Below are 20,865 nucleotides of genomic sequence, written 5' to 3' on the forward strand. Positions count from 1 at the left end.
CGACCCAGTCACGTGGCAAGGTACCAGTTTCCATTGACTTTGTATATAGATATGATAGTGGCACAGATATACTCTCAGCACAGAACTTTAGCAAAAATCCAGTAATCAGATTAGGTCCACAAGCCTTACTATCATCAATAGCACATAGATAATCACATACAACAGTAGGACTGAACTCCACTGATAAAATAAGTGGAGGAACAAAATTCAATGACTTACGAAGCTCAGGAAGGTTAGAAACATCCTCTTTCGTAAAAACTGACTGAAAATATTGATTGAAATTGAAAATATTTGCTTTAGCAGAGTCCTCTAGTATAGGCACATCATCGTGTCTCAGTAAGGGAATAGGATCCCTTTTACCCTTGGAAGAATTTAGCCAGCTCCAAAATTTCTTAGGATTAGAAGAGTATTGCTTAGAGAGTGACTCAGCATAGTTGCGAGAATCTAATCTAGTAAGGAAGCAAACTCTATTACTGAGTTTCCTGTAAACAGCCAATAACTCTGGAGGTGGTGAGTGTCAAAGACGTTGAAATTTCTGAAGACGTTGATACATACGTCGCTTCTTGTAAATGAGATGGATTGTATCACAAAAGAACCAATGCTTCATTTTACTCTTTTTCCATTGGACTTTTGGGACAACAGAATCTACAGCTGAAAAAGAGATCTTTAAACAGCATCCAAGAGCTTTCAATGGTGCCAGCTAACTCCATAGTGTTCCATGGTACCTGACACATAACATTTGACAATAGAGAGAGGTCGGCTCTCTTATAATTATAAGGTAACCTCTTACATGAAGACTTTCCAGGTAGGACCACTGATAAAGTAAACTTAATAGCATCATGATCAGTACCAGGGAGATTATCAGTTACTTGAACATTTGTAATAAAATTAGGAGAATTAGAAAACAATAAATCCAAAATGTTGTCACCTCTAGTAGGAACGGTTACTAGTTGAGAAAGATAGTTATCATTGACCAAGTCACATAAACTATTAGCTGGAAGTGAAGAAACCGTATGGAACCCAACTGACCAATCTATGTTAGGGACATTGAAGTCACCACATAATACAATAGGATAATCAGATATGGACAATAAACAATGGTTCAAAGAAATGATATCACTGTTGCTTTGGGAAGGCGATCTATAATAAACTCCAAAAAGAAGTGGTACATTTAAAGTAGCCACCTCCATCCACAAGAGCTCACTACAAATGGAGTCGAAGTCAGCTCGATGAGACACTTGCAGGTCTTGTTTAAACATAAGGAGGATACCACCACCATGTCGAGAACGATCTCTCCGAAATGTGACATAGTTACATGGACAAATCTCAGTATCCAAAATTGATTCATCCAGAAATGTTTCAGTAATAGCTAAAATATCAACATGATGACAACAGAGGTAGGCAAACAAATCAGAACATTTGGCAACAATACTGCGAGAATTTAGACACAAACAGGAAACAGAGGTAATCCCTCTAGACCTATCAACACTCCTCTGTCTAACATCAAAAGATGAAACAGCAACACTTTATAGGTTACTTGGCACTAAAGATGCCTTATGTCATGTTAATGTGGCAAGGAGTGGCTCTACTTTTCTTAGTTGTGACATCAGCCATTGATGCCGGTAAGAAATTCAGTTGTAGGTAAAATAGTTACGTATCTGTAGCTAATAGCAATTAGTCTAAGGGGGTGGTTGAACGTGTCGTGATTTATGTAAATACTCATAGATCTAGCTATGCAGCAGAGTATGTACTAAACCAGGAACTCATGCCGCATATGAGCCGCAATGGGCGCAACGAGCTGGCTGTGTTTAAACCATTGTGGAATATTCCTTTGCATCCGCAAGCCCTTAGCTGTAACGAAGTGCCTGGTTATGCTGCAGGTGCTATATGTTAATAAGCAACCATAGAGTGTTAATTAGGCCAGGCAAACTTGATTAATTGTTCTCATCCCCGCCTGCATTCCTTATTACCCCACCGCCGCCTCTAATTTCATTATTGCTGTTATCAATCACGTGCACACGTATTTTGATGCTAAGAAGGCTGGCTAACATTTTACAGCACAGTAAATGTCACTTGCACCTCAGAAATGGTGGTAAAACGTAAGTACTAGTTCTTAAAAAGGCTTTAGCTAACTTTATAGTAACAGACAGCTTGATTTGGAGCATTTTCTTTAATAATGAATAATCAAAAATGACCTCTCGCCCACATGGAAATTCATTTTATTTGTGTGGATGAGAAACAAGTAACCGAGTATGCCTGGCTTTAGGGTGAAGTCCCACACTAGCGAGGATGCTAGCTCCTTTGACAATCGACAGTATCATGCAGCACGACGCAGTAGGTATACTGTAGCTAGCTATTTAAAGCATACTGTAAACGTCTGTTGAACCTGTATTAAAAATAAATATATGATCTTGTAAACATAAACATGCAGAATGCACTGACATATTCTAGATAGCTGACTACTCCGGACACCCGAGGTATACTACTTAAACTCCGGACACCCGAGGTATACTACTTAAACTCCGGACACCCGAGGTATACTACTTAAACTGACATTCACATCAAAACACTGCCATTTGACAATTTAACCTAGTCAGTCAGGCTCACCCCACATCACAATAATGGTGCACGTCTCAGTGGTAGTCAAGGGAAGAATAAAGGTGATGGTCAAACAGGCTGGCACCCTGGCTTTTAGAAATTATATAGTTAATAATATCAAAGCTAAACATCTGTTGAGAGATTATACCACAACTCAATGTAAAGATCACTTACAGACACTGACTGTTCAGTCCAAGTTTGAAGGTTCAGCTGATTTAGAATATTTCCGTAAAACTTGGAATCGGCTATTGGGAGATTTCCACCCTGGTAAACTATCCTTCCTCCTACATGCAGCATCTGATACTCTACCAACAGCTGTTAATTTACGGCGGCAGTCAATTCAATGTGATGCGAAGTGCTCACTTTGTGACTCAAATCGCCCTACAACAGCCCATATTTTAAGCAGCTTACCTACTGCTTTAAACTAGCAATGATATACTTACAGGCACAATCAAGTTATTTCCATTCTCGCCTCTACACTTGCTGAGGTCTTTGCTGATACTCCATCTGTCAAGGTGTATGTTGATTTATCAAATTTCTTTGCTGATAATGCCCCCCAAACAACCATTCGAACTAACCTACTAATAACTCCTTACTGTCTAGATATTGTGATATACAATTCCCAGAGCCCATTTTCTCCCTCTGGAGTTAACTTGCTGTCTTGACTGCACGAGACAGGAAACAGAATAAAGTTGAATATCTCCATTTACTGGCTGAATTTGACCATCTTAACATCCCTAATTACTCAGTATGAGACAATTGAGATAACAGTGTTGGGACACTACACTGTGAAAAATGAAATGTTCAAGCACACTTGAAGTGTGTTTGACACACCAAAAATGTTGCAATATACACACTATTTGCACATTTGCACATGGTGTGTATACTGCAACATTTTTGGTATGTCAGACACACTTTATTTTTTACAGTGTACCAACTTTCTATAATTAAGAATCTGCTTAATTAATTAAATTTTGTTCATCCTGAGTTGAGTACATCAAAGTCTTTCATCAAGAAATGTTTAGACATGCAATTCTGCCTTTGCTAGTAAGTTGGCTTCTGGAAAGTTTTCTGGCAAAGGACTGTAAGGAGTGTAAGTTAAGTAGTATCTTATTTTTGTATTTTTCCCTTTCCTTGTTTTGGTTCCATTTGTGGTCCTATTTGTGGTCGCATGTTGTCTGTGGATGCACATACTTACATTTTTTTGTTGTGTACTGTGGCTACATATTTTCATCATTCATGATGGTTTTTCTCTCACAAATGGTAATTTATTTGGCTATAATATAACATCAAATAAACAGCTCAGGTCATCATTTGTGAAAATAGCTTAATTAGAATAATTGGTTATTTATTTACTTAATGGACAAAGAAAAATACTACGTCACTAATTAATAGGCATGGACTCTTGATATGTCCACCAATTTGTGCCCATGCAGACTACTTTTTATTTTTGTGGAGGAAAAGAAGGGTCTGATGGATCTCCAATAGAATTTTTGTACAGCCAGATCTAGCTATACAATTTTAAGGATTGTTAATTAGTGGTGATGAATAGTTAAGGCCTGTTAACAAAGTGACAATGAGATATATGCTTCATGCGAAAACATTTTTGGGCCCACTTCTGACTTGGAAAATTTTTCATGTTTTGTGAACTGTTTTACAGAAAGTCACATTGCTCAAAGAGAGAGATGTCTTATTTGTTAAGACAATACAACATAATTGCAGGAGTCTAGACTCAGGGAAACCATACACTGGGTGCACAGTTGGCAAGACTTGTTCTATTATATTACAATTACAAAAATAATATTTATGGCATGCAGAAAAGTTCAGTTTAGGCAAACTGATAGATCCGGCTCTAGAATTAAAAATCATGTATAAGCAGGAGACAGCAATGCAAGCAGTCTGCTCAAACAGGGATCTTACAGTCTTCTTTGTCATTTCACAAACATTGGCCACTTGGGCAATTGCGTCTGGCATAAAGTGGCCTAAACAACCAATCTCGATGGAAATGAGATTAACAGATAAGCCATGTAGAAAACTGAAGGTCATAATGTAAACAGCCAACTGATCTTCCTTCCGAGCTCTAGCAGCCAAAAGATGTTGCTGGTTATTTGTGGGGATAGTTAGTTCGAATAAAGCAGATGGAATTATTGGAAACCAACACCAAGTCAGGTCTGCTAAGGGTGGAGGAAAGTTTGGTTGGAATCGTGCTAGGAGGGCAGACACTAGCAAGATATCCCATAAGGTCAGCATAGAGTTTATAATTATCAGGTAAGTGCTGTTGGAGTCCATGAACAAGAACCTGCAGGACTGAATCATGTCTCCAGGTATACCTACCTTGATCAAGAGTAACAGGACATCCAGTCAAAATATGGCTTGTTGTGGACTGGGGAGCTTGACAAAGTGCACAATTAGGGCTAGTAATGATGTTCCACCTAGCCAGGTTCATAGGAGTTGGTAGAGTATCACAACCAGCATGTAGTAAGAAGGACAACTGTTTCTCAGGGAGGCCATTCATTAATCTCTTCCATAAAGGACAAGCTTGCTCCAGAGTGACTATGTCTAAAAATTTATTTTGAACAGTTAATGTCTTGAATTTTGATTCCCAATAATCAGCATGAGTACAACATAAATCATGACGTGCATGGTTCTTGAATGTAGCAGACAGGACGTTGGCAACTGAAGCTTTAGCAGCAGATAAACAGTTAAGGACAGTGGGAGAGACATCTGGACAGCTGGCTTGTACAGAATATCGCAGCTCTACAATCAGTGGGTCAACTGACTGCTCAATAGCCAGAACGTATGACAGCTTAGCTGACTGCTTCAGATGAGGTAAAAAGGGGTGATTCAACACATCTGGGTGAAAAACAGTTCTAGGAGTGCAATTTCAGAGGAGGTTCAATCAACTCTTCACAAACTTCAATATTGATGACAATGAAGTTGGATCCGAGTCTGGTTAAATAGCATGACAAAACCAGTGTGCTCCTTGTCTTCTCAAGCAATGTTATGAGCTTTACGGAGGTGAGCATTTCTTTCCTCAACAAGGCCAAGGTAAGTCTTCTCAATCTGGGAGTGAATTGTATAAGGAATGAAGACTGACTAGTAAGAACATGTCACAAGTAGTGAGTACTGTGAATCTGAATATACATGGTGTGACAGTTTAAACTGCAGTTGTTGGTTTAATATATTAGATAATTGTAGGCTCTGAGACTTACTTGTGGATGTCAATCCAACTCAGTCATTGTATATAGCTAGCTACTCAGTGGTTTTGCAAAGTTACAGCTAACTAACCATGCTCTTCTCACTTTTACATAGTGTTGATCTGTTCATGCAATGGTGTTGTACTGTTCTGAATTACATTAGCATGGTTTCACTGTAGCTGCACTACACTTGAAACCTGTTTAATCAAACAGCTATCTCTTGCATGCACTACAGTGAGTGTGTTTAGTTGGACACCTCTCTAATCCAGAATACTATAGTTTGATACTGTTTTTTGCATCAATTTTGTAATGGCTACTACCATAAATGATGAGTTTAGCAAATTGAAGAAATCTGCCAAACTTTGATTCATCACTTTATATTGTTCAATATTGACTGGGTGGTGAATTCACCAAACACTTTATCCATCAACGTGCTTTGCATGCTGATCCACCAAACTTGCCAATTTTTGTAGTTTACAGTATCTCGATACTCCACAAAACCTTACTAATCTGTATTTTTGGCAAAATGAGTGTCAGAATATTATGGGTTTATTGTACCTATATGATTGCATTCCATTTAATGTAAAGTGGCATGATCAGAGCAGCCATTAACCAAAATTAGACCTTTCATTCTATGCAGCACAAACCTTTCAACCTCAAAGCCCACTACCATGCAGATTTTCTTGTAAAAGTCTTCTGTAAATGCAACCCTGCTACACCTCACACCCTATCATTTATGTATCATGTATTTTCAAGTACCACTTTTGCTATCCAAATACCAAAGTCCTTAAGTAGTTGAGTATTTGTTACAGCCCTACTACTATCACAGAAATTTCAACCGCCGATCTCACTTCTATAAATGCATGTTCACACAATACATAAAGAATTTGTATGTGTGTAACAGGAAATCAGTATACGATGAATGCTGTGGAATCTGATTTGTGAAATTCTGTACATTCCACCCCACTTATTAGAAACATTTACAATACAGTGAGTGGTGTGTTCAACAATGTGCATGTATTATCATTACTACTACCTGCAGTGTAACACACATTCAGTCCTAATTGCTGTAGCAGTTTGGATTACATGATCTAGCTGATTAATAGCTTTGGACTATGGCTATTATTCAATCTCTTATATATGTAGCAAAACTGCTATAATGTAGCCTAGGATATGTATATGCAAGTATCTATTTATTTATTATTGCTTTACAACAGCAAACAATGTGTCAAGATTATAACAAATTTTGTTGTGTACAAAATAGGGGTGGTGTTGACAGTCAGATGGCCACATGTACCTCTGCCCAAAGCCTTTCACACTACAGAGTATTACAGCAGTAGAGAGATACATATGTACCTAGCCATGGTGTGACAAGTTAAATCACATGAGTGAATGGTTTGGTGGTTACTGCTATAAGTATGGTGGTCTTATCGATGAGATTATCTTAGCTGAGTTTGAGGTTACTTGACATCGCTACTAATTGAGGGCAGCCATCCATTGGTGAAGTTTCGCTGTCTTCACATACTTGTCATGTCCACTAACAAGTGAACGCAATGCTTATGCATGTCTGTGTGTGCATAAAAAGAAAAATGGAGTGTGCATGAGAGAAATTTTCACACCCTACATTTTATAAATGGACAAATCACTGCACCAACTAAGAACAGCCATGCACCACCACCCATAGAATTAAGAAAATCTACAGAAAACTTGGGCTGGTCAGACCTGTGAAATAACTACTTATATTAAGCTATTTGGCAAAACTTGGACTTGGGTACATCAATATACAATATAGTAATAGTCTCAATACATGTTGGTGAAATTTCCAGTACAATAATTCAAAATGCAACGGTAGGGCTTTTTGCTGATAATTTTGTTGAACTAACAAACAAATTTGATACAATAAACTGGAAGAAAAATTTTCTTCAGTAATTTGTGACCAAAACGGAATCAAAACAAATCCTGTATGTATAATCATGTGTTTAGGATATTATGAGAGCACTGTAATACATGAACTAGTTGGGAAAATCATGAAAGCCTCACTTGTGGCGGTTAAACTTCCTCTATAAAAGTAGGAAATAAATTTTCCTTATAAGTACATAGTTGGAACTTTTGTATGATGTCATTGAGGGAGAACATTGCTAATAATGTTACTATATGAAACCACTATAATTTTTCTTGTTAAACTCAACTGACTGCATTCAATTGTTTTACTTCCCAAATTCTGACACCCTATATAGCTATTATAGGTTGTAGCCTTATTTGTAGGTCCTTATGGTATCCACTGGCAGCCTAGCTTGGTGACATCAATTTAATAGTCATGATTTTTCCAATAATCCAAAAACCTTTCTTATTCACTAGCAATGTGAAACTCTAGTCAACTTTTATGAGCTAATGCTTCTTCCTATTGACGCAGCTTCATTGGGGCAATAGTGAAGTCACTAAAGTAATTAAGTCATCTATTCTTGGACACAATGTATACATAGACACTCATTCTTGTTAACTACTGGGAAGAATTGTGTCTGTGGATATATATAGTGACCTATGTAACTGACACCAATAAAATCTGATTTGGTGGTTGTACTATACACTGAAGCAAAATTGAAGGGGCCAGTGGGACAAGTGCATTTGAAAATTTAGGTGACCACATGGTGGGCATTAAGCACAATTGTGGGACATAATTGAATTATTGTAATATTTTGATTTGAGACTGCCATGAACTTTTAAATTCTGTTGCCTTAGTGACAATGTTATTCACATGGTTAAAACAAGCCATTCTAATTTTTAGAAAATGAAAAATCTAAATTGGCACATGCCCCTTTTCCCACTGACTCCTTCAATTGTTGCTTGAAATACTGTAATGGTTGGATGAAAGCCGTCAATTGTCAGACATTTGCCAGTAATCCTGCACAAAAGACTTTGATGATTTACTGTACCAATAGAGCTATTAATTGGCTACTATAATTTATCAATTCCATCTCACTTGCAGAAGACTGCAATCGGGACAAAATGAGAATGTCGCCACCTCTATTCCCAGACATAATGAGCTGTTATTGATGTGTAAACACTTTACTCGTTGCCTAAGCAAACCGCCAAATTTGAGCCCAAAAAAATTTTTTTTGATTGCAATATAGCTGTGCTGACTCTGGCCAATGAATAACTCCAACCATAATGTGGACTATCATAACGTTAAATTGTTTATAAAGCAAGTGTTAGCTATGCTCTTCCTTAACTGTAGATGGAGACTTCAGTTTTGCCAGTTACTACAATGACCACATGGTATTACAGAGAGCTCCAATGAAGGCCACCTTGTGGGGATACCTTCGTAATGATGCTGTGAGCAACGAAGTGACTGTGAACTTTAACAACAAGACATACAATGCAGTTTACATTGAAGGTTAGACTGACAATTACCATGATACTCTATTCTATTTGCTACATATTTTAGCAAATTCCTGACCTCAATGAGTACAGATGAGGAAGTATACATGCCATAGCTAGAGTTTGATTATGATTAAGACTCATAGTTGAGTTTGCTTCTCAGGGGTACATGGGGTCTCCAAGGTATCCTATAGAGCAATACAACATTCAAGCATTTGTTGATACAGTAGTCTTTGATAAACTGCTAAAATTAATCTCAGATTTAACTTCAGATGAATCAACTTTCATCAAAAATTTCTCTTGCAAATGCAGACCCCCTTAGATTGGTATGCTTTGCATGCTTGTGTGCTCAGAAGGTGCTGGATTTGAAACCAGTAGCCAAAATTCCTATACATGCAGGTAGCATGTGGCATTGTTAGTGATGTGTCAGTAAAGGTCACATTTTAACTTTGACAGAATGGAACTAAGTGCCCTAGTATATAACCATGAAATGTGATGTGAACCATGTCTACAATAACCGTTTACTAATCTGTGTATATAGATACTTCTACAATGTATCGGTGGATGGTGATGATGGACCCAATGCAAGAAGGTGGTCCACATGTCATCACAGCCACAGCTGGAAATCTCACCCTCACACTTAATGATGTCTTGTTTGGTGATGTGTGGATATGTAGTGGTCAGAGTAACATGCGGTTTACTGTGTCATCTGTAAGTAATACACAACATATTGCAAGTGTTTGATTATGGTATCACTGTATAAGGTGTTCAATTCTACAGAAGAAATAGCTGCATCTGCCAATTACCCTGAGATCAGGGTATTCACAGCATCTCGGAGGGACTCAGCTCAACTTGAAATTGATTTGTTGGGTATTGATGCGATGTGGTCAGTGGCAGGACCCAGTGAGTATAGCCAAATGTATTGACAGTAGAGTAGCCAATGCATGATCTTATCCTTATACCTACTCCCATCATTGTAATACTATAAGGGCTCATGCATGAGCTGTTACACTGTAGCTACGCATAGCCTGGCTTGAAAGTTTTGAGGGATAACATTTTCTTGTTTTATGGCTGCTGTCTTACTATGTAATTCCATTAAAATGTTTCTGTTGATATGCTCATCAGGAGTGCTTAATCTGCAACCCATGCATGTGTTTAATGAATGGACCTAGTGAACTTATTAAACTTAAAAGTTTGCTTCAATATGATTTTTCCTGTTTCACCTTAGTACTAGCTAGGTTAAGTAATTTGAAAGTGTCCATTTCTGTTGTTTATTAGGCTAGGTAATCCAAAGGCTACAGCACAAGTTGCTGCAGTGCTGGACACTGTAAAGCTCTAATATTGTTAATGATAGCTATGCCTAGTGAAGATGATGAAATGTACAGTAGATTGTCAGCATGATCATTATTGGTATATAGAAATACCAAGAGTTAATAATAGTAGGGACCCTCCCTACTATTATTAACTCTTGGAAATACTATCTGGGGTGGACTACATATATTGGGCTGCACACATGTGTTACGCATATGTTATATAAGAGCAGCTAATTTGGCTTACATGATAAACTTATATGATTAAATATCTCACAATGGCCATGGTTTCATATAAAATTCTGAAAGGACATAATGCTGAGTCACTCTGATGGGTGATAAATGTGATCAGATTTTACAAAGCTAATCCAAAAGCACAACAAACCAAACTAACACAACCAACATTGAGTAGTTACACTACCAGACTATGTATTAATAGTAATAGCTAGTGAGGGGAGTCTCTGGCCTTCATTTGTTGTTCCTGTCCCATCTAAAGTTTAACTGATGCACACCCCCCCACCCCCCCCCCCACTGACATACCTCAATATTTTTTATCCTTCTCTGTCTGACAGTTACTAGGCTGCTACTAGAGCAGGAAATGCTGTGAACCGGCAGTAATAAGTTGATGAAAATCTTATACACATGTTAGTGAGTGATAATGATTTGAGGTCTTTAATAAAACTGTTTATGTCAAAACTATATACTGCTGTATGATTTGCATTGCCACAGTGCAGCTTGTAAAAATGATTTTTTTATGCTATGGGTAAACACTATGTGCAATGCCAGGGCATCTATAGAAACACCTATCAAGCCAATCCTTAAACATTTTGTTAGTCTTGATATTTTCAATCCATAAAGTACCATAGATGGTTAAGTTATTCATATAATTCTTATAGATACAATCGGAGATGGTAATTGGACTTACTTTTCTGCTACTTGTTGGTTCTTTGGGAGAAATCTTTATGACAATCTGAAGTACCCTATTGGACTTGTAGCAACTAGCTGGGAAGGTACTACCATAGAGGTGTGGTCATCTCCTGATGCACTGAAGAAATGTGGAATTGATGGGCCCTTATTACCAGAGTACGTAATATAAATTGTTATTGCTATTAGTGCTTTACAGTGACCAGCACTGAAGGTCTGACAGCAAAATGTCCTGCAGCCTTAGGATTACCTAACCTAATTTCAAAGACTTAGACTTAGTGACTTATAGCTGAAAAGATGTAACATAAAAGGGGCCAAAGTAAGGAAAAAATCCCTCCAACCCCAGGATTCGAACTGCAGGTCACCCAATGTCTAGTCAGGGCCACACTCAGTCTCCTCCAGGAGGGATAGATTTTCTTCCTTAAACCTAAAGTATTTATTGTTATTAGTGCTTTACAATGACCAGCACTGAAGATCTGACAGCAACATGTGCTGCAGCCTTAGGATTACCTAACCTAATTTCAAGGACTTAGACTTAGTGACTTATAGCTGAAAAGGTGTAACAGAAAAGGGGCCAAAGTAAGGGAAAAAAATAAATCCAGGATTCAAACTGCAGGTCACCCAATGTCTAGACGAATGTACACATACATGTACACAAGGTACATCATGAGGGGCATAGCCAGATGTTTTGCGATGCCAGGACCTAGCTAAATACTATATCTAGGTGATATTTATGTAGCATGTGAAGCAAGCATATCAACCTATGGGCAAAGCTCTATTCAGGAATTTTTAAAATGGAATCTGAGAGTAAATTCACCAGTTCATATAAACATTTGCTTGCTGTGTTTGCGTGACTGTTCTATTTGGTATCTCAATCATGTTGCAATTGCTTACATGTATTTTAAGCATTTATTGATATCCAGGCCTGGTCTGCATGGGTAATCTGCTATGCCATGAGCTACGTAACATGAATGAATACATGTGCAGCATTAATCTGATAAATCAGGGATACTTAGACTCATGGTAGTTTGTCATGTTGCCATGAAAGTATAAGTGCACACCTCTGATAGATAAGCACAACAACTACAGTGAGTTACTTTACCAGTTTTGCAATCCTCACCACCATTTTGTTCTTTTCCATTTTAACGCCTTAGCTCATGGATGTATGGCAAACTTTTAACTTGGCTAAAAACAATTTTTTGTATCCACACCTATTAAGAATTCTATCAGCATGAGAAATTTGAAAGATGCTTTTCTGTTATGTGTGACTGATTAATGTGAAACCAGCCTCACCCTATCACTATGGTTCTTTGGCGATATTTGGTCCTGAGCTCCCTTTACCAAAAAAACACACATCACCCCCATGCAGTTTCACCACCTACATTGTGAGCTGCAGCAGTGTAGCCTAGTGATGCCACAATAATCACAATACATGATACATATATATCATGACATAAATTGTGGTCATAATTAGGATTATGATAAAATAGTGCAATGCTTTATTATGATATAACTATGGAATTTACTTAAGGGATTGTAATCTGCATAAGTAATAAAAAAACTGCACTTACTGCTATTTTGCATGCTGCAAAAACACTTGTAGCTACTTCAAGTTCCTTGTTTATTGGTATTGCTAATTCATTGTAGAATATGAAATATGAAATATCGTTATGGCCTGTTAGTGGCCATAAATATTCATCAATAAAGTGAAGATGAATGTAAATGTGTGTCATTTATTCTACTGTATTGTGGTTTTAAAAAACTATATCATGGAATCACCAGTCAGTATGCAACTTTAAATCAAAAATGTTTCCTAGCTTCATGACCTTCCCATTCTATTGGTCAATGCTTGTAACAGCAAGTCAATCTAATAGAGTGGGAAATCACTTCAATAGAGCAATATTGAGGCAACTGCTTAATTTATCACTGACTGAAAATGACTATTTAAACTCTAAGATTTGTGCCTCATAGACTTTCAGGATGACATCAGGTATTGTTGTCTGTTGTATGTCACCATGTAAATTTTATTCTTAAAGTTGGCCCCATTCTTTTTGGCCTGCTCCATCACCTGCTTGGTCTTGCTCCTCTGCTTATCAAGACACACGGTAGTGTGTCGTGCGGCCCAAGAAGCCGGCGCGTAACACCCGTGAGTATATTGACAGGAAGAAAGAAAACGCAATTTTCGCACCTCCGTAGCTCTGTGCTTCCTTGATGAAACAAGACGATTTTTGCTGTGGACATGCCCCCCAACTGCAGCACTCCACATTCCAAATTTGAGCGAAATCGCTTCGCGCGTTCCCGAGATATGCGACTTCAAAAATTGGCTCAGTTTCTTCGTTTTTTTTTTCTTCTTCTTCTTCTTCTTCTTCTTATTTTTCTTTTTCTTGTCGCACACTTACAAAAACTGCTATAAAACTCGCACGCCATATCCGATTGCCTTGAAATTTGGCACACAGAAGGGGGATATAAAGGCGCATCTCGGTACCAACTTTGGCTGGAATACGATAAACAGGCAAAGAGTTATGAGCGATTATTCACGAAAATTAACACCAATATGTTGTCACGCCTACAGGGTAAACCGCGTATGGGAAGAAGCTGAAAATCGGTGGGTGAATAGGTTAACTATTGAACCTCAAACCTTTTGTGGTTTGAAAGAAATCGAGCTAAAAACCAGGAAGATACAACGAAAAAACCAACAGTGTGTAACAATTACGCAATCGAGATTAGCTAATAAAAAACGACTGCTTGCCACGCCTACCAGGTAAACCGCTTGGGGTAATGCTTTGAAAATCGCTGTACAGATGGAGTTATCATCTTAGAAAGGCTCTTCAATGGTGTAGAAGAATCAGACTTAAAACCACGGAGTTATAACACGAAATCCAACTTAGTGTAGCAAGTGTGAGATCGAGATACTCTAATAGAGCAGTCATCCTAATAGAGCAGTCATCCTAATAGAGCAGTCACCCGAAGAGAATTCAAGAGATCAGCTAGAAACAAGTAACCTGTATAGAGATCAGCTACAAACAAGCCACCCTGTAGAGAGATCAGCCACAAACAATTCACCCTGTAGAGAGATCAGCTAGAAGAAGTTACCTTGTAGGGAATTCATGCAACTATAGAAAGAGATAATTCAGCTAGAAGAAATCACCTTGTAGAGTTCAGCTACAAAGAAACCACAATGTAGAGAGTTCAGATACAAAGAAACCACCATGTAGAGAATTCGTTTACAAACAAGTCACCCTATAGAAAGATCAGCTAGAAGAAGTTACCTCGTAGAGAGTTCAGTTACAAAGAAACCACCATGTAGAGAATTCATTTACAAACTAGTGACCCTGTAGAGACATCAGCTAGAAGAAGTTACCTTGTAAAGAGTTCAGCTACATAGAAACCATTCTGTAAAGAGCTCAGCTACAAACAAATCACCCTGTAGAGAGATCAGCTAGAAGAAGTTACCTTGTTGATAGTTCAGCTACAAAGAAACCATCATGTAGAGAGTTCAGCTACAAACAAATCTCCCTGTAGAGAGATCAGCTAGAAGAAGTTACCTTGTAGAGAGTTCAGCTTCAAACAAATCACCCTGTAGAAAGATCAGCTACAAACAAATCTCCCTGTAGAGAGATTAGCTAGAAGTTATCTTGTAGAGAGTTCAGCTACAAAGAAACCATCATGTAGAGAGTTCAGCTACAAACAAATCTCCCTGTAGAGAGATCAGCTAGAAGAAGTTACCTTGTAGAGAGTTCAGCTTCAAACAAATCACCCTGTAGAAAGATCAGCTAGAAGAGGTCACCTTGTAGAGAGTTCAGTTACAAAAAAACCACCATGTAGAGAGCTCAGCTACAAACCAGTGACCTTGTAGAGACTTCAGCTAGAAGAAGTTACCTTGTAGATAGTTCAGCTACAAAGAAACCATTCTTTAAAGAGCTCAGCTGCAAACAAATCACCTGTAAAGAATTCAGCTACAAATAAATCATCCTGTAGAAAGATGAGCTAGAAAAAGTTACCTTGTAGAGAGTTCAGTTACAAAGAAACCACCATGTAGAGAATTCAGCTACAAACTAGTGACCCTGTAAAGACATCAGCTAGAAGAAGTTACCTTGAGAGAGTTCAGCTACAAAGAAACCATTATTTAAAGAGCTCAGCTGCAAACAAATCACCTATATAGAATTCAGCTACAAACAAATCACCATGTAGAGAGATCAGCTAGAAGAAGTTAACTTGTAGAGAGTTCAGCTACAAACAAATCACCCTGTATAGAGATCAGCTAGAAGAAGTTACCTTGTAGAGAGTTCAGCTACAAAGAAACCACCATGTAGAGAGTTCAGCTGCAAAGAAATCACCCTGTATAAAATTCTGCCACGAACAAATTGCCCTGTAGAAAGATCAGTTAGAAGAAGTTACCTTGTAGAGAGTTCAGCTACAAAGAAACCATTCTGTAAACAGCTCAGCTGCAAACAAATCACCTGTACAGAATTCAGCTACAAACAAATCACCCTGTAGAGAGATCAACTAGAAGAAATTACTTTGTAGAGAGTTCAGCTACAAAGAAACCACCATGTAGAGAGTTCAGCTGCAAACAAATCACCCTGTAGAAAATACAGCCACAAACAAATTGCCCTGTAGAAAGATCAGTTAGATGAAGTTACCTTTTAGAGAGTTCAGCTACAAAGAAACCACCCTGTAGAGAGATCAGCTAGAAGAAGTTACCTTGTAGATCGTTCAGCTACAAACAAATCACCCTGTAGAGAGATCAGCTAGAAGAAGTTACCTTGTAGAGAGTTCAGCTACAAAGAAACCACCATGTAGAGAGTTCAGCTGCAAAGAAATCACCCTGTAGAAAATTCTGCCACAAACAAATTGCCCTGTATAGAGAGATCAGTTAGAAGAAGTTACCTTTTAGAGAGTTCAGCTACAAAGAAACCATTCTGTAAAGAGCTCAGCTGCAAACAAATCACCTGTACAGAATTCAGCTACAAACAAATCACCCTGTAGAGAGATCAGCTAGAAGAAATTACCTTGTAGAGAGTGAAGCTACAAACAAATCACCCTATTGAAAAATCAGCTTGTAGAAGTCACCTTGTAGAAAGTTCAGTTACAAAGAAACCATTCTGTAAAGAGCTCAGCTGCAAACAAATCACCCTGTATGAGAGATCAGCTAGAAGAAGTTAACTTGTAGAGAGTTCAGCTACAAAGAAACTATCATTTAGAAAGTTCAGCTTCAAACAAATCACCTGTAGAGAGTTCAGCTACAAACAAATCTCCCTGTAGAGAGATCAGCTAGAAGAAGTTACCTTGTAGAGAGTGAAGCTACAAACAAATCACCCTATTGAAAAATCAGCTAGAAGAAGTCACCTTGTAGAAAGTTCAGTTACAAAGAAACCACCATGTAGAGAGTTCAGCTACAAACTAGCCACCTTGTAGAGACATCAGCTAGAAAAGTTACCTTGTAGAGAGTTCAGCTACAAAGAAACCATTCTGTAAAGAGCTCAGCTGCAAACAAATCACCTGTACAGAATTCAGCTACAAACAAATCACCCTGTAGAGAGATCAGCTAGAAGAAGTTAACTTGTAGAGAGTTCAGCTACAAAGAAACCATCATTTAGAAAGTTCAGCTTCAAACAAATCACCTGTAGAGAGTTCAGCTACAAACAAATCTCCCTGTAGAGAGATCAGCTAGAAGAAGTTACCTTGTAGAGAGTGAAGCTACAAACAAATCACCCTATTGAAAAATCAGCTAGAAGAAGTCACCTTGTAGAAAGTTCAGTTACAAAGAAACCACCATGTAGAGAGTTCAGCTACAAACTAGCCACCTTGTAGAGACATCAGCTAGAAAAGTTACCTTGTAGAGAGTTCAGCTACAAAGAAACCACCCTGTAGAGAGATCAGCTAGAAGAAGTTACCTTGTAGATCGTTCAGCTACAAACAAATCACCCTGTAGAGAGATCAGCTAGAAGAAGTTACCTTGTAGAGAGTTCAGCTACAAAGAAACCACCATGTAGAGAGTTCAGCTGCAAAGAAATCACCCTGTAGAAAATTCTGCCACAAACAAATTGCCCTGTATAGAGAGATCAGTTAGAAGAAGTTACCTTTTAGAGAGTTCAGCTACAAAGAAACCATTCTGTAAAGAGCTCAGCTGCAAACAAATCACCTGTACAGAATTCAGCTACAAACAAATCACCCTGTAGAGAGATCAGCTAGAAGAAATTACCTTGTAGATAGTTCAGCTACAAACAAATCACGCTGTAGAAAGATCAGTTAGAAGAAGTTACTTTGTAGAGAGTTCAGCTACAAAGAAACCATTCTGTAAAGAGCTCAGCTGCAAACAAATCACCTGTACAGAATTCAGCTACAAACAAATCACCCTGTAGAGAGATCAGCTAGAAGAAATTACATTGTAGATAGTTCAGCTACAAACAAATCACGCTGTAGAAAGATCAGTTAGAAGAAGTTACTTTGTAGAGAGTTCAGCTACAAAGAAACCATTCTGTAAAGAGCTCAGCTGCAAACAAATCACCTGTACAGAATTCAGCTACAAACAAATCACCCTGTAGAGAGATCAGCTAGAAGAAATTACATTGTAGATAGTTCAGCTACAAACAAATCACGCTGTAGAAAGATCAGTTAGAAGAAGTTACTTTGTAGAGAGTTCAGCTACAAAGAAACCATTTTGTAAAGAGCTCAGCTGCAAACAAATCACCTGTACAGAATTCAGCTACGAACAAATCACCCTGTAGAGAGATCAGCTAGAAGAAGTTACCTTGTAGATAGTTCAGCTACAAACAAATCTCCCTGTAGAGAGATCAGCTAGAAGAAATTATCTTGTAGAGAGTTCAGCTACAAAGAAATCATCATGTGGAGAGTTCAGCTGCAAAGAAATCACCACTGCCCAAATTTCAAGGCAATAGCTCTTTCCATTCTGAAGTTATCAATTGTCAAAGTTGGCAAATTGGATGTGTATGGAAGGCCCCTTTTCGCAAATCCGGTCCCATATGTATTATATATATAATTTGTACATTTACTGATAAAATATTTAAAGTACATCTACTTCATCTTTTCTTCTTCCTGTAGTAAAGAAAAAAAACATAGGTTAAAAAAGTCCCAAAGCTGGCCATAGGCCGGCTTTGGGGTATACAAATACAAAAAGAAATGAAATCTAATCCAAAACAGCCAAGCTGTAAAAACAGTGTGCGGCCCTCAGAAAGGCTATGGTGAAAAAAGATGTGAAATCCAAGGTGGCGGCCAAGAAATGGCTGTGATGGTAGGTTAATGGTAAAAATTTTAATAACGACAATTCAGGTGAATTTTTGTGCCGCTTCACAAAATTTACCTGAATTGTCATTATTAAAATTTTTACCATTAACCTACCATCACAGCCATTTCTTGGCCGCCACCTTGGATTTCACATCTTTTTTCACCATAGCCTTTCTGAGGGCCGCACACTGTTTTTACAGCTTGGCTGTTTTGGATTAGATTTGATTATCTGGAATCTTTTTCAGCATTCAGTTACAAACACTTCTTGCCAACAAAGGGTTTTATCTTGAGATGCCATCCTATTAGGGACCTGTGAATATAGGATGTGTATCTAAGCCTCTGTGGAATGCAGAAAAAAATACAGATCTGATATATTGCCACAAGGGATTTGCCTGATATATATGCCCGAGCCCTTGGGTCTGCAGCCCTCAGGCTTGGGCATATGCATCAGGCAAATCCCTTATGGCTATGGTATAACTATTAAATCAAGTACTTTACTTTCTGATAATTGATTGCTGCACATATATTTATTACATAGATCTGTAATTCCCACTACTCCATCAGTATTGTGGAATTCCATGATTTATCCTTTCCTGAACATGACCATATATGGTGTCATCTGGTACCAAGGAGAATCCAATACTCTGGAGCCTGACACATACAATTGTACCTTCCCAGCAATGATTGATGACTGGAGGGACAAGTGGTATGAAGGAAGCCAAAAAAATACAAATGAATTGTTTCCATTTGGATTTGTTCAGGTAAGTCATAATTGAGTTATGCAATTTATGAGCATGTACTCAACAAAATAAAATTGCTGCCATAAATTGTGAATTAGGATCCTGAATTTTAGTATGTGAGTACTCAGAGTTGTTAATGGTTGAGTATCCACAAAATACATATAGCTGTGTCTAGGTACGTATGTGGTATGAAGACCTGAAACATTTTATGAATATTCCAGGTAACAGCAAAGTACCAATGTGACTATATGACAAAGTACACAATTCAAACTCCACAGCCTTCTTGGTGACATAAAATGAAGTCATATCTTAACAAGCCAGCAGTTAAATACACTATAATACTATCCACATACTGATAATCCAAGTGTTCTGTTGTAGTTTTTTGTCTCAGCCGTACTATTCTTTTTTAGCTTTCCACAGTGGGTGACAGTAACAACGCTATGAATGGGTTTCCTGACATACGTTGGCACCAGACAGCTAATTATGGATATGTCCCAAATGCTCGTATGAAGGAGGTCTTCATGGCTGTTACAATGGACCTGGGTGATCCTACCTCTCCTTTTCATTCTGTCCATCCCAGAAACAAACAAGATGTAGGATATCGACTTGCTTTAGCTGGAAGAGCTGTAGCATACAAGAAAGAGTCACTATATTACACAGGACCCATAGCCATTGTAGCGTATGTTAATTCACCACAGTCTATCATAGTACATTACACTTATGTAATGGACAATATTCTGGAAATCCGATCTCAGTCTGGCTTTGAAGTATATTGTATGGTGACTGGACAACCAACCTGGATGGAATCAATTGTGTTAAAAGCAGCTAGTAATTTTGTCATTATTGTTCATTCCTGTGGTGCTGGTAATTCACCTACTCATGTCCGCTACAGCTGGAGAGATTACCCATGTGTTTTCAAGGAGTGTGCTGTCTACAGTGGTGACCTTCCTTCACCACCTTTTATTCTACCTGTAAGACAAACATGCTAAAGTGGCCGAAGCACACTTATATACTTTCATAGTTGACATTACATGCATACACCAGTTATTTATTTATTAAACAAATTTTATTTATTTTAATGGCTGTTTAATGCAGCGAGTCTGCATTAACGGTCTGTTGGCAAGGTGCAAACATACTGGTCAACTGCTATAATAGAACATCCAAAGGATAATGTAAACAGACCAGTATATATGTACAGTGGATCCTCGCTTATCTGAACATCAGTTATCTGAACACCTTGATTATCCAAACACTAAGACAGACTGTTCGATTAGAATACTTTGTCATTAGCATGTGTTCTTTTAGAGTAAATGACTGTTCTATTAGAGTAATTGAACTATAAATCAATGGGATTCATTTTTCAGAACAACTTCACTTATCTGAACTCTTTCTAGGAACAAAGGTGTTAGGATAACTGAGGATCCTCTGTATATGAACTGGAGTCAAACCATTTTCTTGTAATTGTGATTA

General features: G+C 38.0%; 1 protein-coding gene across 1 annotated transcript; it reads left to right on the forward strand.

The window, feature by feature from the left end:
* Positions 1 to 9,723: 9,723 nt before the first annotated feature.
* Positions 9,724 to 20,513, forward strand: LOC136242975 (sialate O-acetylesterase-like). The gene is made up of 6 exons (XM_066034480.1): positions 9,724 to 9,884; positions 9,938 to 10,076; positions 11,380 to 11,570; positions 16,828 to 16,850; positions 19,194 to 19,416; positions 19,806 to 20,513. The coding sequence occupies exons 1-6, from the start codon at positions 9,726 to 9,728 to the stop codon at positions 20,382 to 20,384; spliced, it is 1,314 nt and encodes a 437-aa protein (XP_065890552.1). The 5' UTR covers positions 9,724 to 9,725; the 3' UTR covers positions 20,385 to 20,513.
* Positions 20,514 to 20,865: the final 352 nt, after the last annotated feature.

The sequence above is a fragment of the Dysidea avara genome, chromosome 13 (genome assembly GCF_963678975.1).
Source record: "Dysidea avara chromosome 13, odDysAvar1.4, whole genome shotgun sequence".
In the NCBI taxonomy this organism is placed as follows: Eukaryota; Metazoa; Porifera; class Demospongiae; order Dictyoceratida; family Dysideidae; genus Dysidea; species Dysidea avara.